Source organism: Nerophis ophidion, linkage group LG20, assembly GCF_033978795.1.
Source record: "Nerophis ophidion isolate RoL-2023_Sa linkage group LG20, RoL_Noph_v1.0, whole genome shotgun sequence".
Lineage (NCBI taxonomy): Eukaryota > Metazoa > Chordata > Actinopteri > Syngnathiformes > Syngnathidae > Nerophis > Nerophis ophidion.
Genome location: NC_084630.1, coordinates 32,238,738 through 32,256,641, shown reverse-complemented (window position 1 = coordinate 32,256,641; position 17,904 = coordinate 32,238,738). Strand labels below are relative to the sequence as shown.

The 17,904-nt window shown below is 40.3% G+C and overlaps 1 protein-coding gene across 2 annotated transcripts in view; it reads right to left on the bottom strand.

Annotated features, from left to right (window-relative positions):
- Positions 1 to 17,904, bottom strand: part of xylt1 (xylosyltransferase I) — a 342,709-nt gene that overhangs the window by 67,659 nt on the left and 257,146 nt on the right. For both annotated transcript variants that reach the window (XM_061880992.1, XM_061880993.1), the window contains exon 9: positions 15,147 to 15,412. In XM_061880992.1, the coding sequence (XP_061736976.1) occupies positions 15,147 to 15,412 (266 nt within the window). The remainder of the gene's footprint in view (positions 1 to 15,146; positions 15,413 to 17,904) is intronic.

Below are 17,904 nucleotides of genomic sequence, written 5' to 3'. Positions count from 1 at the left end.
ACCTTTAAGCGTTTTATATCAGGCATGCTTGCTTTACCACAAGTAATTACGCTATGAATACACTTGTTGCCAGATGCTGTTTCTGCAATCGGACATGCCGTTATGTGCAACAAAGGTATTGAAAGATGGGACCATCTGACTTTACTTGAATAGGTACTCGGTTGTACCAACGGAATTTCGTCAGCACTAATGACGGTACCAAATCCGGTAGCCATCTCTAGTCTTGATGGCTTCACTTTGCTCTTCAGTAAGTGAAAATCATAAACTATTGGCTCAAGATCAACCCAATGGCTTAGCCATTGAAAAATATTGAATTCCTTTACGGTCACAAATGATTAAAACTATCAATCCAGCCATCCATCCAACTTCATTAAGCACCTCACAGTGGATAGATTCCGAGGTGGTCCCAGACCAGAATAGAAACATAGTCTTTCGAACAAGCCCTGGGTCTTCCCTGGGGTCGGAAGTGTCATGAATAGGAGGTGTCCAGGAAGCATCTTGACCAGATGCCCAGGCCAAAGTGAAAAGGGAAAGCTTGAAAGGTGGGATACGTGTTTTTCTGATTCCAGATTTGCTAAAAATGCAGTGCCTTTTTGTAACATTATAAGAAACCTATCTACAGCATCATTGGCTTTTCTTGTTTGAAGTTGCGTTCATTAATGGGCACGACAGGCACCAACCACCTAGCGCCCAAAGCTCTGATTGGCCGCGTTGACAATAGGAGTAGAGAACATGGTCCACTCGGACTCAATGTCCAGCGCCTCCTTCGAGACATGGTCAAAGTTCTTCCGGAGGTGGAAATTGAAACCCTCCCTGACGGGTGACTCTTCTAGACTAGCAGATCATCACAATGCGTTTGGGCCTGCCAGTTTTGTCCAGCATCCTCCGCCACCATCAAAACCAGCTCACTACCAGGTAGTGATTGTTAGAAAGCTCTAACCCTTCTCTTCACCCAAGGGTCCAAAGGATGGACTGCAAATCTGATGACAACCACAAAATCGGTCATCCAACTGAGACTTAGGTCATCCTGGTGCCAAGTGCACATATGGACACCCTTATGTTTTAACATGGTCTTTGTTATGGAATATCTGTGACGAGCACAAAAATCCAGTAAAAAACACCACTCAGGTTCAGTTCCATTCATCCCAATCACTGTCGTTGCCAATGTGAGCTTTAAAGTCACCCAGCAAAACAAGGGAATCACCTGAAGTGGCACTCTTCAGTACTCCCTCGAGGGAATCCAAAAAGAGCGGGTACTCTGAGCTGTTTGGTGCGTAAGCACAAACAAAAGACAGGACCCATACCCTCATCCACAGGCGGAGAGAATCTCCATTCTCCTCTGCTGGGTTAAATTCCAACGTACAGGCTCTGAACCAAGGGGCAACAACAATCGCCACCCCAGCCATCACCTCTCACTATTTTCAACGCCATAATGGAAGAGAGTTCAGCCCCTCTCAAGAGGACTGGTTCTGCTCTGGGTTGAAGTGTGACTGACTAGATCCAGCCGAAACTTCTCTACTTCGAGCACCAGCTCAGGCTTTTTCCCCCCCAGCGATGTGACGGACCGCCAAGGTCCCTGCCTTCGGGAGCCGGCCTCTACGCTGCCTTCCTATTAGTGGTGAGCCCATTGGAAAATATACCCTCGATGCCTCTTCGGGCTGTGCTTGGCCGGGCCCCATTGTGACTGACCCGGCCAGCCCCACCTCCGGGCCTGGCTCCAGAGGGAAATTGAAGTCGTCGCTTTTTATTTTTCATAAAATTCTTCCCAAACCAAACACATATTACGACAAATAGCATCTGACTTCTAAGTGAATAACTATCATATCTGATTCGAGACAATTTAATTGTCTGTATTGATGTTTACTTTCTATGCACATGAGATACAGACTTTGAGTTTGTTGCACTGGATGATATAGTGGCAATGAAATATTGCTTGTTTATGTCACACACTAAAACAACCTGAAAAAACATAATTTTATTAACCATCTGTACAACGAAAGGGGATGAGCCCATCGGATGAAGTTACCCCAGATTGGTCAATACTTATGCATGGTATGGTATGGTAATACTTAACAATTATCTAAAAACATATATGCTATCCATACACTGAAGCATGTATTCACCACATACCATGAATGTTTTGTAACTTGATTAAGTAATAATTACAAAAAAACATTTTTGAATCTTCATTTACACACTGGCCAACCTTGTCTTGTGAATTTTCAATTGCATCTGAATATGTTTTGTCTCCAACCCTACAGCAGTGTTTTTCAACCACTAGACCTCGGCATAGTAACCGTGTGAAACTCTTTCATATCAGTAGGTAGCAGCAGGTAGCTAAATGCTTTGTAGATGTCGGGAACATGGTTTGTCGTGATCACATTACGCAGGGGACAGCGGGAGGCAACGTGCGGGAAAAAAAAAATATCTAAAGCTGAAACCAAAAATAAACAAAAAGTGAGTACCGCTAAGAAAAGGCATTGAAGTTTAGGGAAGGCTGTGCAAAACGAACTAAAACAGAACTCGCTGCAAAGTAAACAAAGACAGATTGTTGGACGACAGCAAAGACTTACAGTGTATGGAGCAGACGGCGTCCATAAAGTACATCCGTACATGACATGACAAACAACAATGTCCACACAAAGAAGGATAGCGTCCGCACAACTTAAATAGTCTTGATTGCCAAAACAAAGCCGGTGCGGGGAATAGCTTTCAAGGAAGACATAAAACTGCTACAGGAAAATACCAACAAAACAGAGAAAGCCACTGAAATAGGAGCACAAGACAAGAACTAAAACACCACACACAGGAAAACGTCAAAAACCGTAAAATAAGTCACGGCGTGATATGACAGACCGTGACAGTACACCTACTTTGAGACAAGAGTTATAGTGATGGTTGGTTATGGTTTGAAGTCACATCCAATAGTTGCGAAAATAACGGCTGCTGACTTTCATTTTTCAATTAGTTCTGCTGGTTGTGTGCCTCGGGATTTTTTCAATAAAGAAAATGTGCCTTTTCTCAGAAAAGGTTGAATTACACAGCCCTACAGTATATACCAGGCCTGGGCAATTATTTTGACTCGGGGGCCAAATTTAGAGACAACAGTTTGTCTGAGGGCCGGTATATCTGTTCTTAGGAACACTAAATAAATGATAAATGGGTTGTACTTGTATAGCGCTTTTCTACCTTCAAGGTACTCAAAGCGCTTTGACACTACTTCCACATTTACCCATTCACACACACATTCACACACTGATGGAGGGAGCTGCCATGCAAGGCGCCAACCAGTACCCATCAGGAGCAAGGGTGAAGTGTCTTGCTCAGGACACAACGGACGTGACGAGGTTGGTACTAGGTGGGATTTGAACCAGGGACCCTCGGGTTGCGCACAGCCACTCTACCACTGCGCCACGCCGTCCCACTAATAAAAAACCTCACTATAATGTCTGATTGAATGCTACAAACGTTATGACAAACCGCCTTAAAAAACAAAATGGAATTTTAAATTTGTTTACAGAATGAGACACCCAGAATGTGTGATTTACAATACTAACTATGGACGATAAAACACTGAATATTGACAACATATGAATGTCACATCCCCTCTCGATCAACCTATTTTACAATCAAGCGAAACACAACAAAAATGCAACAAACACCACAAAATATGAATGCAAAGGGTAAAAAAAAACCCCACCTACAATCTGATACATCACTAAGCTTTAAAACTTTGTTTTGAAAATCTCCTTCCACGTCTGTACCTGACACCCGCATTTCAGGCTCACACAGTGGAAACGCTCCCCAGCCACACTGCTTGAAGCCTCGTCTGAGCCGCTGTGACTTACATGAGCATAGTAACTAATTAGATTACCATAGTAACTAGTATATCTTGCAAAGGTGCAGATTTCAACCATTGAAATATTTTCCATAGTTCAAGACTTACGTTCATTTGAAAACATTGCTGCAAATTATAATGGCAGCTACAGTTTCCATCTTAAATATCTAAACAAAATATTTGGGAATATTTGAAAACTAATTAAGGCCCCCCCGGCCTTAATTTGCCCCGGTCTGGTATATAGTTTGCTTATTGAACATAATCATGACTCAAAGGTAGAAAAAAGATTTGATTATATCGAAATACACTGTACTGTAGCACGTTGAAATACCATTAAATGTTTAGTTCATTCAACACCCATCAAGGTTGGAGGCTTGAGCAAAAATAGCTGACATGATATGTGAGGTGGGGTACGGCGCTGACACACACATCCATGCCTATGGGGTGGGCAATGTTCTTCAACTTCATGTTTTAGTTAGGTGGGAAGGAGCCAAAGAGCAGGTACAAGGAAAATATGCAAATTTCAACAGTGTAGAATTCCACTCATATCTTAGTCAGAGTTCTTTAAAGAAATCTTTTGGGAGAAAAAAAACCCACTTAACATTGTGGTTTCATCTCATCTGTTTGTAGCAGTATATGAGTGAGCATAATCTTTGATACTTAAAAAAACATATCAGGTGTGTGTAAGTAATGGCATTTTGGTCAATATGTACCAATAAAAGATATACAAATTAATGTACAAAATAATTTTCAGAAAGTGCAGTCCGGTACAGTAAATGCTTATCAAATATTTTTTAACTTTCACAAAATAAACAGTAAATATCCGATGTTGGTTGCAGCTGTGGTATTGCAATTCTGTGCATCCACAGTAGTTGTTTCGCACAGTCAGCTAGCTATTGAAAGACACTTTGGGCTCAATTAAATGCAAACACAGCCAGAAACCTCACTGATTGCTTCAGACTCATTGTTTGTCCTTGAATAATTAATTCACACTCAGCAAGTCAATAACGTCTTTCTGGACTATTGTACGGACACTTAGAATGCTTGCTAAACAAGTGCCAGGCTGCAATTGCTTGTTGTGATTGAGAAGAGGGTTATGTGCTCTCATGTTAATTGTCAAGACTTGTCGTTAGTGACTTTTTTTAAAACAAAAAGAAGTATCTAGAGGGCTGTATATACTCACTAAATATAGCAACAAAGTCACTTAGTTGGAAGCACATGTTCCGACCAAACAGGTATGTATGAGGTAGGGCTGGGCGATATGGCCTTTTATTAATATCTCGACATTTTTGGGCCATGTCACGATACACGATATATATCACGATATTTTGCCTTAGCCTTGAATGAACACTTGATGCAAAAGATTACAGTTGGTACAAAATGCGGCTGCTAGACTTTTGACAAGAACAAGAAACTTTGATCATATTACGCCTATACTGGCTCACCTGCACTGGCTTCCTGTGCATTTAAGATGTGACTTCAAGGTTTTACTACTTACGTATAAAATACTACACGGTCTAGCTCCAGCCTATCTTGCCGATTGTATTGTACCATATGTCCCGGCAAGAAATCTGCGTTCAAAAGACTCCGGCTTATTAGTGATTCCTAAAGCCCAAAAAAAGTCTGCGGGCTGTAGAGCATTTTCCGTTCGGGCTCCAGTACTCTGGAATGCCCTCCCGGTAACAGTTCCAGATGCTACCTCAGTAGAAGCATTTAAGTCTCACCTTAAAACTCATTTGTATACTCTAGCCTTTAAATAGACCTCCTTTTTAGACAAGTTGATCTGCCGCTTCTTTTATTTTTCTCCTCTGTCCCCCCCTCCCTTGTGGAGGGGGTCCGGTCCGATGACCATGGATGAAGTACTGGCTGTCCAGAGTCGAGACCCAGGATGGACCGCTCGCCTGTGTATCGGTTGGTAACATCTCTACGCTGCTGATCCGCCTCCGCCTGGGATGGTTTCCTGTGGACGGGACTCTCGCTGCTGTCCTGGATCCGCTTTGAACTGAACTCTCGCAGCTGTGTTGGAGCCACTATGGATTGAACTTTCACAGTATCATGTTAGACCCCCTCGACATCCATTGCTTTCGGTCCCCTAGAGGGGGGGGATTGCCAACATTTGAGGTCCTCTCCAAGGTTTCTCATAGTCATCATTGTCACTGGCGTCCCACTGGGTGTGAATTTTCCTTGCCCTTATGTGAGTTCTTCCGAGGATGTCGTAGTCGTAATGGTTTGTACAGTCCTTTGAGACATTTGTGATTTAGGGCTATATTAACAAACTTGATTGATTGATTGATTGATTGATTGATATAATCACAGCAGTATGATGATTCTATGTGTCTACATTAAAACATTCTTCTTCAGCGCTGATACTCCGACAGAAAGTTGCTGGGCGTATTGGACGTGTAACACGTTAGTCGTAATGTTAGCCCGTTCGGGGCTAATTATGCTACCGGAACTGTAAACTCCATAGCGTGCTCATAACCACAGCTGCCGACATGGCGACATACAAACCCCGTTTCCATATGATTTGGGAAGTTGTGTTAGATTTAAATACTGTATATACCGAATACAATGATTTGCAAATTATTTTCAACAAATATTCAATTGAATGCACTACAAAGACAACATATTTGATGTTCAAACTCATTAACTTAATTTTTTTTTTCAAATAATAATAAACTTAGAATTTCATGGCTGCAACACGTGCCAAAGTAGTTGGGAAAGGGCATGTTCACCACTGTGTTACATCACCTTTTCTTTTAACAACACTCAAACGTTTGGGAACTGAGGAAACTAATTGTTGAAGCTTTTTAAGTGGAATTTTTTTCCCATTCTTTTTTTATGTAGAGCTTCAGTCGTTCAACTGTCCGGGGTCTCCGCTGTCGTATTTTACGCTTCATAATGCGACACACATTTTTGATGGGAGACAGGTCTGGACTGCAGGCGGGCCAGGAAATTACCCGCACTCTCTTTTTACGAAGCCACGGTCTTGTAACACGTACTGAATGTGACTTGGCAATGTCTTGCTGAAATAAGCAGGGGCGTCCATGAAAAAAAAGCAGCATATGTGTGCTTAGATGGCAGCATATGTTGTTCCAAAACCTTGTTTGTTCCATACCTTTCAGCATTAATGGTGCCTTCACAGATGTGTAAGTTACCAATGCCTTGGGCACCAATGCACCCCCATACCATCACAGATGCTGGCCGTTGAACTTTGCGTCGATAACAGTCTGGATGGTTCGTGTACCTTGTCCCATACTTTCTTGTGAAAGAATGAGCATTTTTTGGGAAGCTGTTTTTATACCCAATCATGGCACTCACCTGTTCCCAATTAGCTTGCACACCTGTGAGATGTTCCAAATAAGTGTTTGATGAGCATTCCTCAACTTTATCAGTAATTACTGCCACCTTTCCCAACTTCTTTATCACGTGTTGCCGGCATCAAATTCTAAAGTTAATGATCATTTGTAACAAATATGGTGTCTTTGTAGCATATTCAACTGAATATGGGTTGAAACTGATTTGCAAATCATTGTATTCTGTTTATATTTACATCTAACACCATTTCCCAACTCATATGGAAACAGGGTTTGTAATTACTGGTTTGCAAGAAATATTTTTAACCCAATTGGGTGAAATGACATCATCTCCCACGGCACACCAGACAATAACTCCCGCTACGCTAGTAGTTGAAAAACACTGATCCGGCCCACCGTTTTACCTGAGGCACTACATGACTCGTAGCGGATGACTGATGTTTTAAAAGTTTGACAGATGGAGGGATGCCTCCTCCCAGTAGTTCGCTTTACCTCTGGGACGTTACAAAATGCCCACAATGCAACAGGGGAGAGAGCGAGCAATGACACTGGAAATGCTGTCATGCCGAGTCAGGGAGAAAAGCATTTCAACTGACAGGCTTTTGACTCTACAACAGCAAGTGATGCTTCACTTAAAGAGCTAAAAAAAAAAAAAAAATTGAAGAGTTGCTGAGTCAAATAGGCACTGGCAGTTGGGATAAGTACCAACTGCAGATCAGATGCAACTATGTCTTTTTAAGTTGTTCAAACAGTTTCTCTCCATGTTGTGCCCCAATTAAGTTTCTTTGAATTTTCCACACACAGAGGCGAGAAGTCAGGGGCATATGCAAGATGTCATGTTAATGTTGCAATGCGACAAAGGTGTTACTTTCGCTTTCTCTTTTGTTTTGACGTCGGATGCTTTTTTTCTCTCTTGTCAGGCATATTGAAATTGCCATTTTACACCTCCGCATTCTGTTTTTAATTTGTTACTGTTTAATCACTTTGCATGTGGGTTTCATCACCGCATAAATAAACTAACGGGAAGCTAATCCGAAAATGCTCGAGACCAGATGTTATTCAGCACAGTATGTTGCAGAGACGCTTAATGAAGTGCACGAAGCCAAAATCTTTCAATTGTTTATTCAACACGTTTTTTTTTTTTAATTTTCATAACAAAAAAACCTTCTTTGGGAATTCGGACATGTGCTCCTGTGATGTAAGTGAGGCACGCTTTCGTTGCTCTGAGCAGAACTATTAGGTTGGACAGTGGCTTCCCACGCTGATGGAGATTTGGTTTGAGAGTTTAAATACACAATTGAATGTGCACATTGTGGCCACTTTATTAGGTACACCGACAACATGTAAACCAGGGTGTGTCAAACTCAAATACAGAGTGGGCCAAAATTCAAAACTGAACGAAGCCGCGGGCCGAGGTTGAACAAATTAATCCTTTAATAGGAACCCAAACAAGTTTTGCATAGAATATTGACCAAGCAAGGCTTATATAACTTTATAGTGACATGCAAAATTGAGTTTTAAATAATAATAATTAAAAAATATCAATGGCATATCAAATAAAATACAAATAAAAATTGAATGCCTCTTTTCGGCGGCGGGTTTGAGTTGGGGCGGGGTTTGGTGGCAGCGGGGGTGTATATTGTAGCGTCCTGGAAGAGTTAGTGATGCCAGGGGTTCTGGGTATTTGTTCGGTTGTGTTTATGTTGTGTTTAGGTTGTGTTACGGTGCGGATGTTCTCCCGAAATGTGTTTGTCATTCTTGTTTGCTGTGGGTTCACAGTGCGGCATATATTTGTAACAGTGTTAAAGTTGTTTATACGGCCACCCTCAGTGTGACCTGTATGGCGGTTGACCAAGTATGCCTTGCATACACTTGTGTGTGTGTATGAGCCGCATATATTATGTGAGTGGGCCGGCACGCTGTTTGTATGGAGGAAAAGCGGACGTGGCGACATGTAGAGAACGCCAAAGGCAGTGCTTTTAGGTGGAAATCGGGAGAAATTCGGGAGGGGCACTGAACTTCGGGAGTCTCCCGGGAAAATTGGGAGGGTTGACGAGTATGAGTATTAGTGGTGAATGCGGTGTTACAGCGGCGGGCCAGTTCTAAAGTTAATTTGATATTGCCTCAAGGGCCAAATGAAATTACACGGCGGGCCAAATTTGGCCAGAGTTTGACACCCATGATGTAAACAGTTCCAAAAGATGAGCTGCATCTAACTTACATACAGATTTTACCAAAAATTGTTTGTTTGTTATACTGTTGTCCTGTATTTAGATACTTTTCTAAATAAAGGGGACCACACAGAAATTGCATTATTGCCTTTATTTTAACAACAAATCTAAGGGTACATTAAACATATGTTCCTTATTGCAAGTTTGTCCTTAAAGGCCTACTGAAATGAGATTTTCTTATTTGAACAGGGATAGGAGGTCCATTCTATGTGTCATACTTGATCATTTCGCAAAAGGGAATAAGCGGTAGAAAATGGATGGATGGATGGCCATATTTTTGCTGATAGGATTTAATAGAGGACATCCACGATAAAGTTCGCAACTTTGGGTGCTGATAAAAAAGCCTTGCCTTTAGCAGAAGTCGCAGACGATGACGTCACAAGGGTGAGGGCTCCTCACGTCCTCACATTGTTTATAATGGGGGCCTCCAGCAGCAAGAGCTATTCGGACCGAGAAAACGACAATTTCCCCATTAATTTGAGCGAGGATGAAAGATTCGTGGATGATGATAATGATAGCGACGGACTAGAAAAAAAATAATAGAAAAAATAATAAAGTAAAAAAAAAAAGGCGATTGCATTGGGACGGACTAAGATGTTTTTAGACACATTTACCAGGATAATTCTTGGAAATCCCTTATCTTTTTATTGTTTTGCTAGTGTTTTAGTGAGATTAAATAGTACCTGATAGTCGGAGGGGTGTGTCGGCAGCTGCATGGATGGCGCAAGCTCTGCTGATCTCCGGTAAGAGGCGACTTTTTACCACAATTTTCTCACTGAAACCCGCCGGTTGACAAGTGGTCGGGATCCATGTTCGCTTGACCGCTCTGATCCATAGTAAAGCTTCACCTCCGGGAATTTTAAATAAGGAATCACTGTATGTTTGTGTGGCTAAAGGCTAAAGCTTCCCAACTCCATCTTTCTACTTTGACTTCTCCATTATTAATTGAACAAATTGCAAAAGATTCAGCAACACAGATGTCCAGAATACTGTGTAATTGCGCAAAGAAAAGAGACAACTTTTAGCCGCAAATGGTGCTGCGCTAATATGTCCGCTACAGTCCGTGATGTCACTCAGACGCGTCATCATTTCGCGACGTTTTCAACAAGAAACTCCGCGGGAAATTTAAAATGGCAATTTTTTAAACTAAAAAGGCCGTATTGGCATGTGTTGCCATGTTAATGTTTCATCATTGATATATAAACTATCAGACTGCGTGGTCGGTAGTAGTGGGTTTCAGTAGGCCTTTAAATAAAATAGTGAACATACAAGACAACTTGTCTTTTAGTAGTAAGTAAGCAAACAAAGGCTCCTAATTTAGTCTGCTGACATATGCAGCCGACGCCTTCCTTTATAGCGGGAGTCAGCAACCTTGACCACTTTCAGAGATGAGTGAAAATTTAAAATGAGGAAGAAAAAAAATATATACTTTGTTTTAATATATTTTCTGAAAGAGAACAAATATGACACATACCTTCCAATTTGTTAAAAATCCCACTGTTTATATTATACATGCTTCACCGATGAGAGTATTTGGCAAGCGCCGTTTTGTCCTACTAATTTCAGCGATCTTTGGACTCGACGTAATTTGTTTACATGTAGAACTTTCCTACAACGCTGCCATAGAATGACGTGTGTTATGCCACTCCTTCTTTGTCTCATTTTGTCCACCAAATGTTTTATGCTGTGCGTGAATACACAAAAGTGAGCTTTTTTGATTTTATTGATTTGCTGGAGTGCTTATCAGGCATATTTGCTCAATCCATGACTGGAAGCTAATCAATGCTAACATGCTATTCAGGCTAAATGCATGTACATATTGCATCATTTGTAGGTATATTTCAGCTTATTTAATTCCTTTCACTTATGTCGTCTGTGTATTTAATGTACATGACACGTTATCTGTATGTAATATTGACTGCATTTCTCATAGTTGTTTGTGTGCCGTGTTGTTCCAGACCACAGCAAACGTTAACCAGCTCACGAAGATTGTAATAAATCTATTAAAACAAGACAGCCTGTCGTTTCCTTAATCTTGGACACACAAATCTATACCTTTGGCCATTCTAAGACAATCATTTCCAGAAGTTATCGCAGCCTCTGAGAAGTGTCCGTTTTACTCATGATTTCCAATGTGTAGAATACAAATTAAAATCCAACATTTCTGTCAGCCTTTGATAGTAGGCTAATATAACGAATATAGACACTTATATCATGTGTTGTCTTCCTCATAAAACTTATATAAGACTTTTAAAGTAATTTTGATAGTAGGCTAATATAGCTAATATAGACAATTACACCATGTGTTGCCTTCATTATAATACTTACTGTATATAAGACTTTTACAGTTATTTTGATAGTAGGCTAATATAGCTAATATAGATACTTACATCATGTGCTGCCTTCATTATCCATCCCTCCATCAATTTTCTACCGCTTATTCCCTTTTGGGGTCGCGGAGGGCGCTGGTGCCTATCTCATTTACAATCGGGCTGAAGGCCGTGTACACCCTGGACAAGTCGCCACCTCATCGCAGGGCCAACACAGATGGACAGACAACATTCACACTCACATTCACACACTAGGGCCAATTTAGTGTTGCCAATCAACCTATCCCCAGGTGCATGTCTTTGGAAGTGGGAGGAAGCCTGACTACCCGGAGGGAACCCACACAGTCACGGGGAGAACATGCAAACTCCACACAGAAAGATCCCGAGCCCGGGATTGAACCCAGGACTACTCAGGACCTACGTATTGTGAGGCAGACGCACTAACCCCTCTTCCACCGTGCTGCCCGCCTTCATTATTAACACTTATATAAGACATTTAAAGTAATTTTGATAGTAGGCTAAAAATAGATGGATGGATGGATGGATGGATGGATGGATGGATGGATGGATGGATGGATGGATGGATGGATGGATGGATGGATGGATGGATAGATGGATAGCTAGCTAGCTAGCTAGATAGATAGATAGATAGATGGATAGATAGATAGATAGATAGATAGATGGATAGATGGATGGATAGATAGATAGATAAATAGTCCATCTATCTAGATAGTACTTTATTGATTCCTTCAGGAAAATTTTAATTCTATCAGCAGTGTACAGAATTGAGAATACATTTAAAAGTAAAACATTTAAAATTGGAGGTTTGAATGGAAATAAAATTGACAATATAAATATAAAAATTAAAATATATAAGTATCAATGAGAATGAAAATATAACAGCAAAAATAAGAATAGAACAAGATAAACTAGGCAGTAGTGACCATGTTATGAAAATGTATTGCACTTTTAAAAACTATTATTATTTCTTTGCATCCATAATATAGATCAGTGGTTCTTAACCAGGGTTCTATCGAACCCTAGGGGTTCAGTGAGTCCACCTCAGGGGTTCGGTGGAGATCAAAACACACCCGACTCTTCGTGGAAATACAAACTTCTCCCTGCTGGCATATTACGGATACGGCAACAGCTGATTTATTTGCAGGTGTGTAATTTGTTGTGAGTTTATGCACTGTGTTGGTTTTGTTGTTTGAACAAGGTGATGTTCATGCACGGTTCATTTTGTGCACAAGTAAAAAAAAATATGGTAACACTCTAGTATAGGGAACATATTCACCATTAATTAGTTGCTTATTAACATGCAAATTAGTAACATATTGGCTCTTAACTAGTCGTTAGGTACTAATTAATGCCTTATTCGGCATGGCCTCATTATAACCCTAACCCTCTAACCCTGACCCTAACCCTAACCAAATAACTCTAAATTAAGTCTTTATTACTTAGAATATGTTCCCCTAGTGTCCAAAAAACTGTAAATTAAGTCTTTGTTACTTAGAATATGTTCCCCATACTAAATTGTTACCAAAAACATACAACTTTGTCTTGAAATTGAAAAAAACAAACATTTTATTTTTCACTAAAGGAGGGTTCAGTGAATGCACATATGAAACTGGTGGGGTTCCGTACCTCCAACAAGGTTAAGAACCACTAATATAGGTACTTACATCATGTGTTGCCTTCAGTATAACACTTATATAAGGCTTTTAATTTTTTGCGACTCCAGAGAAATTTTTATTTTTTTATTTTTGGTCCAATATGGCTCTTTCAACATTTTGGGTTGCCAACCCCTGCACTATAGACATAAAACAACTCAATGTAATGGGAAAAGAAAACCACTTAAGGGATAATTAGGGGTCATTTTTAGGCCTAAAGCATCTTTGTATTGAACCTTTGCATATTCTAATTAAGGGGTCAGCAACCTTTTGGAAACCAAGAGCTACTTCTTGGGTACTGATTAATGCCAAGGGCTACCAACCATTTTGATACACACTTAAATAAATAACCAGAAATAACCAAATTGCTAAATTTACCTTTAATAAATAAATCTATATATATATATAAAAAATGGGTATTTCTGTCTGTCATTCCGTCATACATTTGTTTTCCTTTTTACGGAAGATTTTTTGTAGAGAATAAATGATGAAAAAAAAACACTTAATTGAACGGTGTAAAAGAGGAGAAAACAGTAAAAAAAAAAAAAAAGAAATAGACTATGTTTCAAAATGTATCTTCAATTTTGACTCTTTAAAATTCAAAATTCCACCGAAAAAATGAAGAGAAAAACTAGCTAATTCGTATCTTTTGAAAAAAATCACAAAATAATTAATGGAACATCATTAGTAATTTTTCCTGATTAAGATTAAGTTAATAATTTTGATGACATGTTTTAAATAGGTTAAAATCCAATCGGCACTTTGTTAGAATATATAGCAAATTGGGCCAAGCTATATTTCTAACAAAGACAAATCATTATTTCTTCTAGATTTTCCAGAACAAAATTTTTTAAACAAATTCAAAAGACTTTGAAATAAGATTTAAATTTGATTGTAAAGATTTTCTAGATTTGCCAGAATCATTTTCAGGAATTTTTTAAAAGAAATATTTCACAAATATTCTTTGTCGAAAAAACAGTAGCTCAAATGAAGAATTAAATTAAAATTGATTTATTATTCTTTACAATAAAAAAAATACATTTATATGAACATTGATTTAAATTGTCAGGAAAGAAGAGGAAGGAATTTAAAAGGTAAAAAGGTATATGTGTTTAAAAATCCTAAAATCCTTTTTACGGTTGTATTTTTTCTCTAAAATTGTCTTTCTGAAAGTTATAAGAAGCAAAGTAAAAAAAATAAATGAATTTTTTCAAACAAGTGAAGAGCAATTCTTTAAAATATTTTCTTGGATTTTCAAATTCTATTTTGAGTTTTGTCTCTCTTAGAATTAAAAATGTCGAGCAAAGCGAGACCAGCTTGCTAGTAAATAAATACAATTCAAAAAATAGAGGCAGCTCACTGGTAAGTGCTGCTATTTGAGCCATTTTTAGAACAGGCCAGAGGGCGACTCATCTGGTCCTCACGGGCAACCTGGTGACCCCTGTTTTAATTTATCTTCTTCACCTTTACTGAAAAGCAAACATGTGCATGTTTTGTTCAGTTCGCTGAGCATGTATTGTCCTACATTGGATTAGTTGAAGCATGTCCGATATCAATAAAGTGTTTCTTGAACTTGAATTCTTCTGTATGTGTCCCCTGGTGTAAGGTTTTGGACCTGTGAAAAACCCTCAACATGATGCGGTGCGGTTCAGCACCACTGCAAATTACAACCACCGTAACGGACAGATTTACATCAATAGACCTATATGTGTTCAATGGTGTGTGTGTGTGTGTGTGTGTGTCGGCGAAAATCTTACCTGCAGCTGTGATCCATCGGGTTGCCCTGCAGCGAGGCAGCCGCGCGGGCCAAGCCCAATCTTGCGAAGGAATGGTAGTAGGTGAGCTGTGTGTCAGACAGACTGGCCACACCATCTGGCTCGTCGTACGCATTTTCCCAGTAAGAGTTTAGGCCCGGTGTTCCTGTTGGAAAGGGTCCAAACAGGTAGGCATCCAGATGGTTGACTATCTCCTGGTTCACGCTGGCTTCGAACTTCCTGGCGAAGAAGGTGGGACGCACGGTTTGCTGCAGAGATGTGATGAGGTGAATAAGGATTGGTTGAATGCCAGTGTGACAAAGGAGCACACGCGTGTGTAAGGCGGTGTTTTTCCACCTTTTTTGAGCCAAGGCACATTTTTTTCATTGAAAAAAATCCCGCGGCACACCAACAGCAGAAAACATAAAAAAAAGAAACTCAGCAGCCGATATTGACAATTAAAAGGTTGTTCTCGCAATTGTTGGATATGAATTCAAACCATAACCAAGCATGCATCACTATAGCTCTTGTCTCAAACTAGGTGTACTGTCACCACCTGTCACATCACGCCATGAATTATTTTGAGTTTTTTGCTGTTTTCCTGTGTGTAGTGTTTTAGTTCTTGTGATGCGCTCCTATTTTGGTGTTTATTGTCTTTTTATGTACGGATCTACTTTGTGGACACCGTCTGCTGCTCCACACGCTCAAAGTCTTTGCTGTCATCCAGCATTCTGTTTTAGTTTACTTTGCAGCCAGTTCAGTATCAGTTTTGTTTTGCATAGCCTTCCCGAAGCGTCAATGCCTATTCTTAGCGGCACTCGCCTTTTGTTCATTTTTGTGGACGCTGTCTGCTGCTCCACACGCTGTAAGTCTTTGCTGTCGTCCAGCATTCTGTTTTAGTTTACTTTGCAGCCAGTTCAGTTTTAGTTTGGTTTTGCATAGCCTTTCCTAAGCTTCAATGCCTATTCTTAGCGGCACTCGCCTTTTGTTTAATTTTGTGAACGATGTCTGCTGCTGCACCCGCTGTAAGTCTTTGCTGTCGTCCAGCATTCTGTTTTAGTTTACTTTGCAGCCAGTTCAGTTTTAGTTTGGTTTTGCATAGCCTTCCCTAAACTTCAATGCCTATTCTTAGCGGCACTTGCCTTTTGTTTAATTTTGTGAACGATGTCTGCTGCTCCACCCGCTGTAAGTCTTTGCTGTCGTCCAGCATTCTGTTTTTGTTTACTTTGCAGCCAATACAGTTTTCGTTTCGTTTTGAATAGCCTTCCCTTAGCTCCAATGGCTTTTCTTAGCGGCACTCGCCTTTTGATTATTTTTGCTTTAAGCGTCAGATACCTTTTTACCTGTACGTTGCCTTCCGCTGTTGTCTGCATATAGTGATCACGACAAACCATGTTCCCGACATCCACAAAGCAATTAGTTACCTGCTGCCACCTACTGATATGGAAGAGTATTACACGGTTACTCTGCCGAGCTCTAGACAGCACAGACACTCAACAACAGCACATTTGCCCATTGTAATTACTGGTTTGAAAATATATATTTTTAACCCAATTAGGTGAAATTATATCATCTCCCAAGGCACACCAGCAAATATCTCACTGTACACTAGTGTGCCACGGCACAGCGGTTGAAAAACACTGGTGTAAGGGATGTGGGCAAAGAAGGAAATCAAGAAAATTCCGGATTATAAACAGCTACTTATTCCTACACTTTGAACCCTGTAGCTTATAAGAAGGAGCAGCGAATTAATTGATTTTTTTTCTCTGACGGCCAAAATAATAATAAAAAGACAAAAAAAAAAAAACAGTGAAAGGATGATTTATTGTTTGTGCTATGGCAGCACCCTTTGGACAAAATTGCTCACTGAAGGTGCTGCAGTGTCCTCCCATTTAGTTCAGTTAATTTCAGTTTCAGTTTATTTTAAAATTATTTTAAAGTTTCAGTTTATTTTAATGCATATGATACAATACACTACATTACACATTTCCAGTTGTTTCATTACAGCACGTCCGAAAAGGAGTAGGAAGAAGCCGAGCTTATTTGCTTATTTAAATTTTAGGACAAAAAAAATATATTACATATATTAGCTGGATTAATATAAGTTGTGAAATAAGTTATTTACAGATAAATATTTTGTGAATACGTATTATTTTCGGGTCTCCCCATGTCTAGCATTAAAAGATTACAGTTGGTACAAAATGCGGCTGCCAGACTTTTGACAAGAACAAGAAAGTTTGATCACATTACGCCTGTACTGGCTCACCTGCACTGGCTTCCTGTGCACTTAAGATGTGACTTTAAGGTTTTACTACTTACGTATAAAATACTACACGGTCTATCCATCCATCCATCCATCATCTTCCGCTTATCCGAGGTCGGGTCGCGGGGGTAGCAGCCTAAGCAGGGAAACCCAGACTTCCCTCTCCCCAGCCACTTCGTCTAGCTCTTCCCGGGGGATCCCGAGGCGTTCCCAGGCCAGCCGGGAGACATAGTCTTCCCAACGTGTCCTGGGTCTTCCCCGTGGCCTCCTACCGGTTGGACGTGCCCTAAACACCTCCCTAGGGAGGCGTTCGGGTGGCATCCTGACCAGATGCCACCCGACTACACTACACGGTCTAGCTCCATCCTATCTTGCCGATTGTATTGTACCATATGTCCCGGCAAGAAATATGCGTTCAAAGGACTCCGGCTTATTAGTGATTCCCAAAGCCCAAAAAAAGTCTGCGGGCTATAGAGCGTTTTCCGTTCGGGCTCCAGT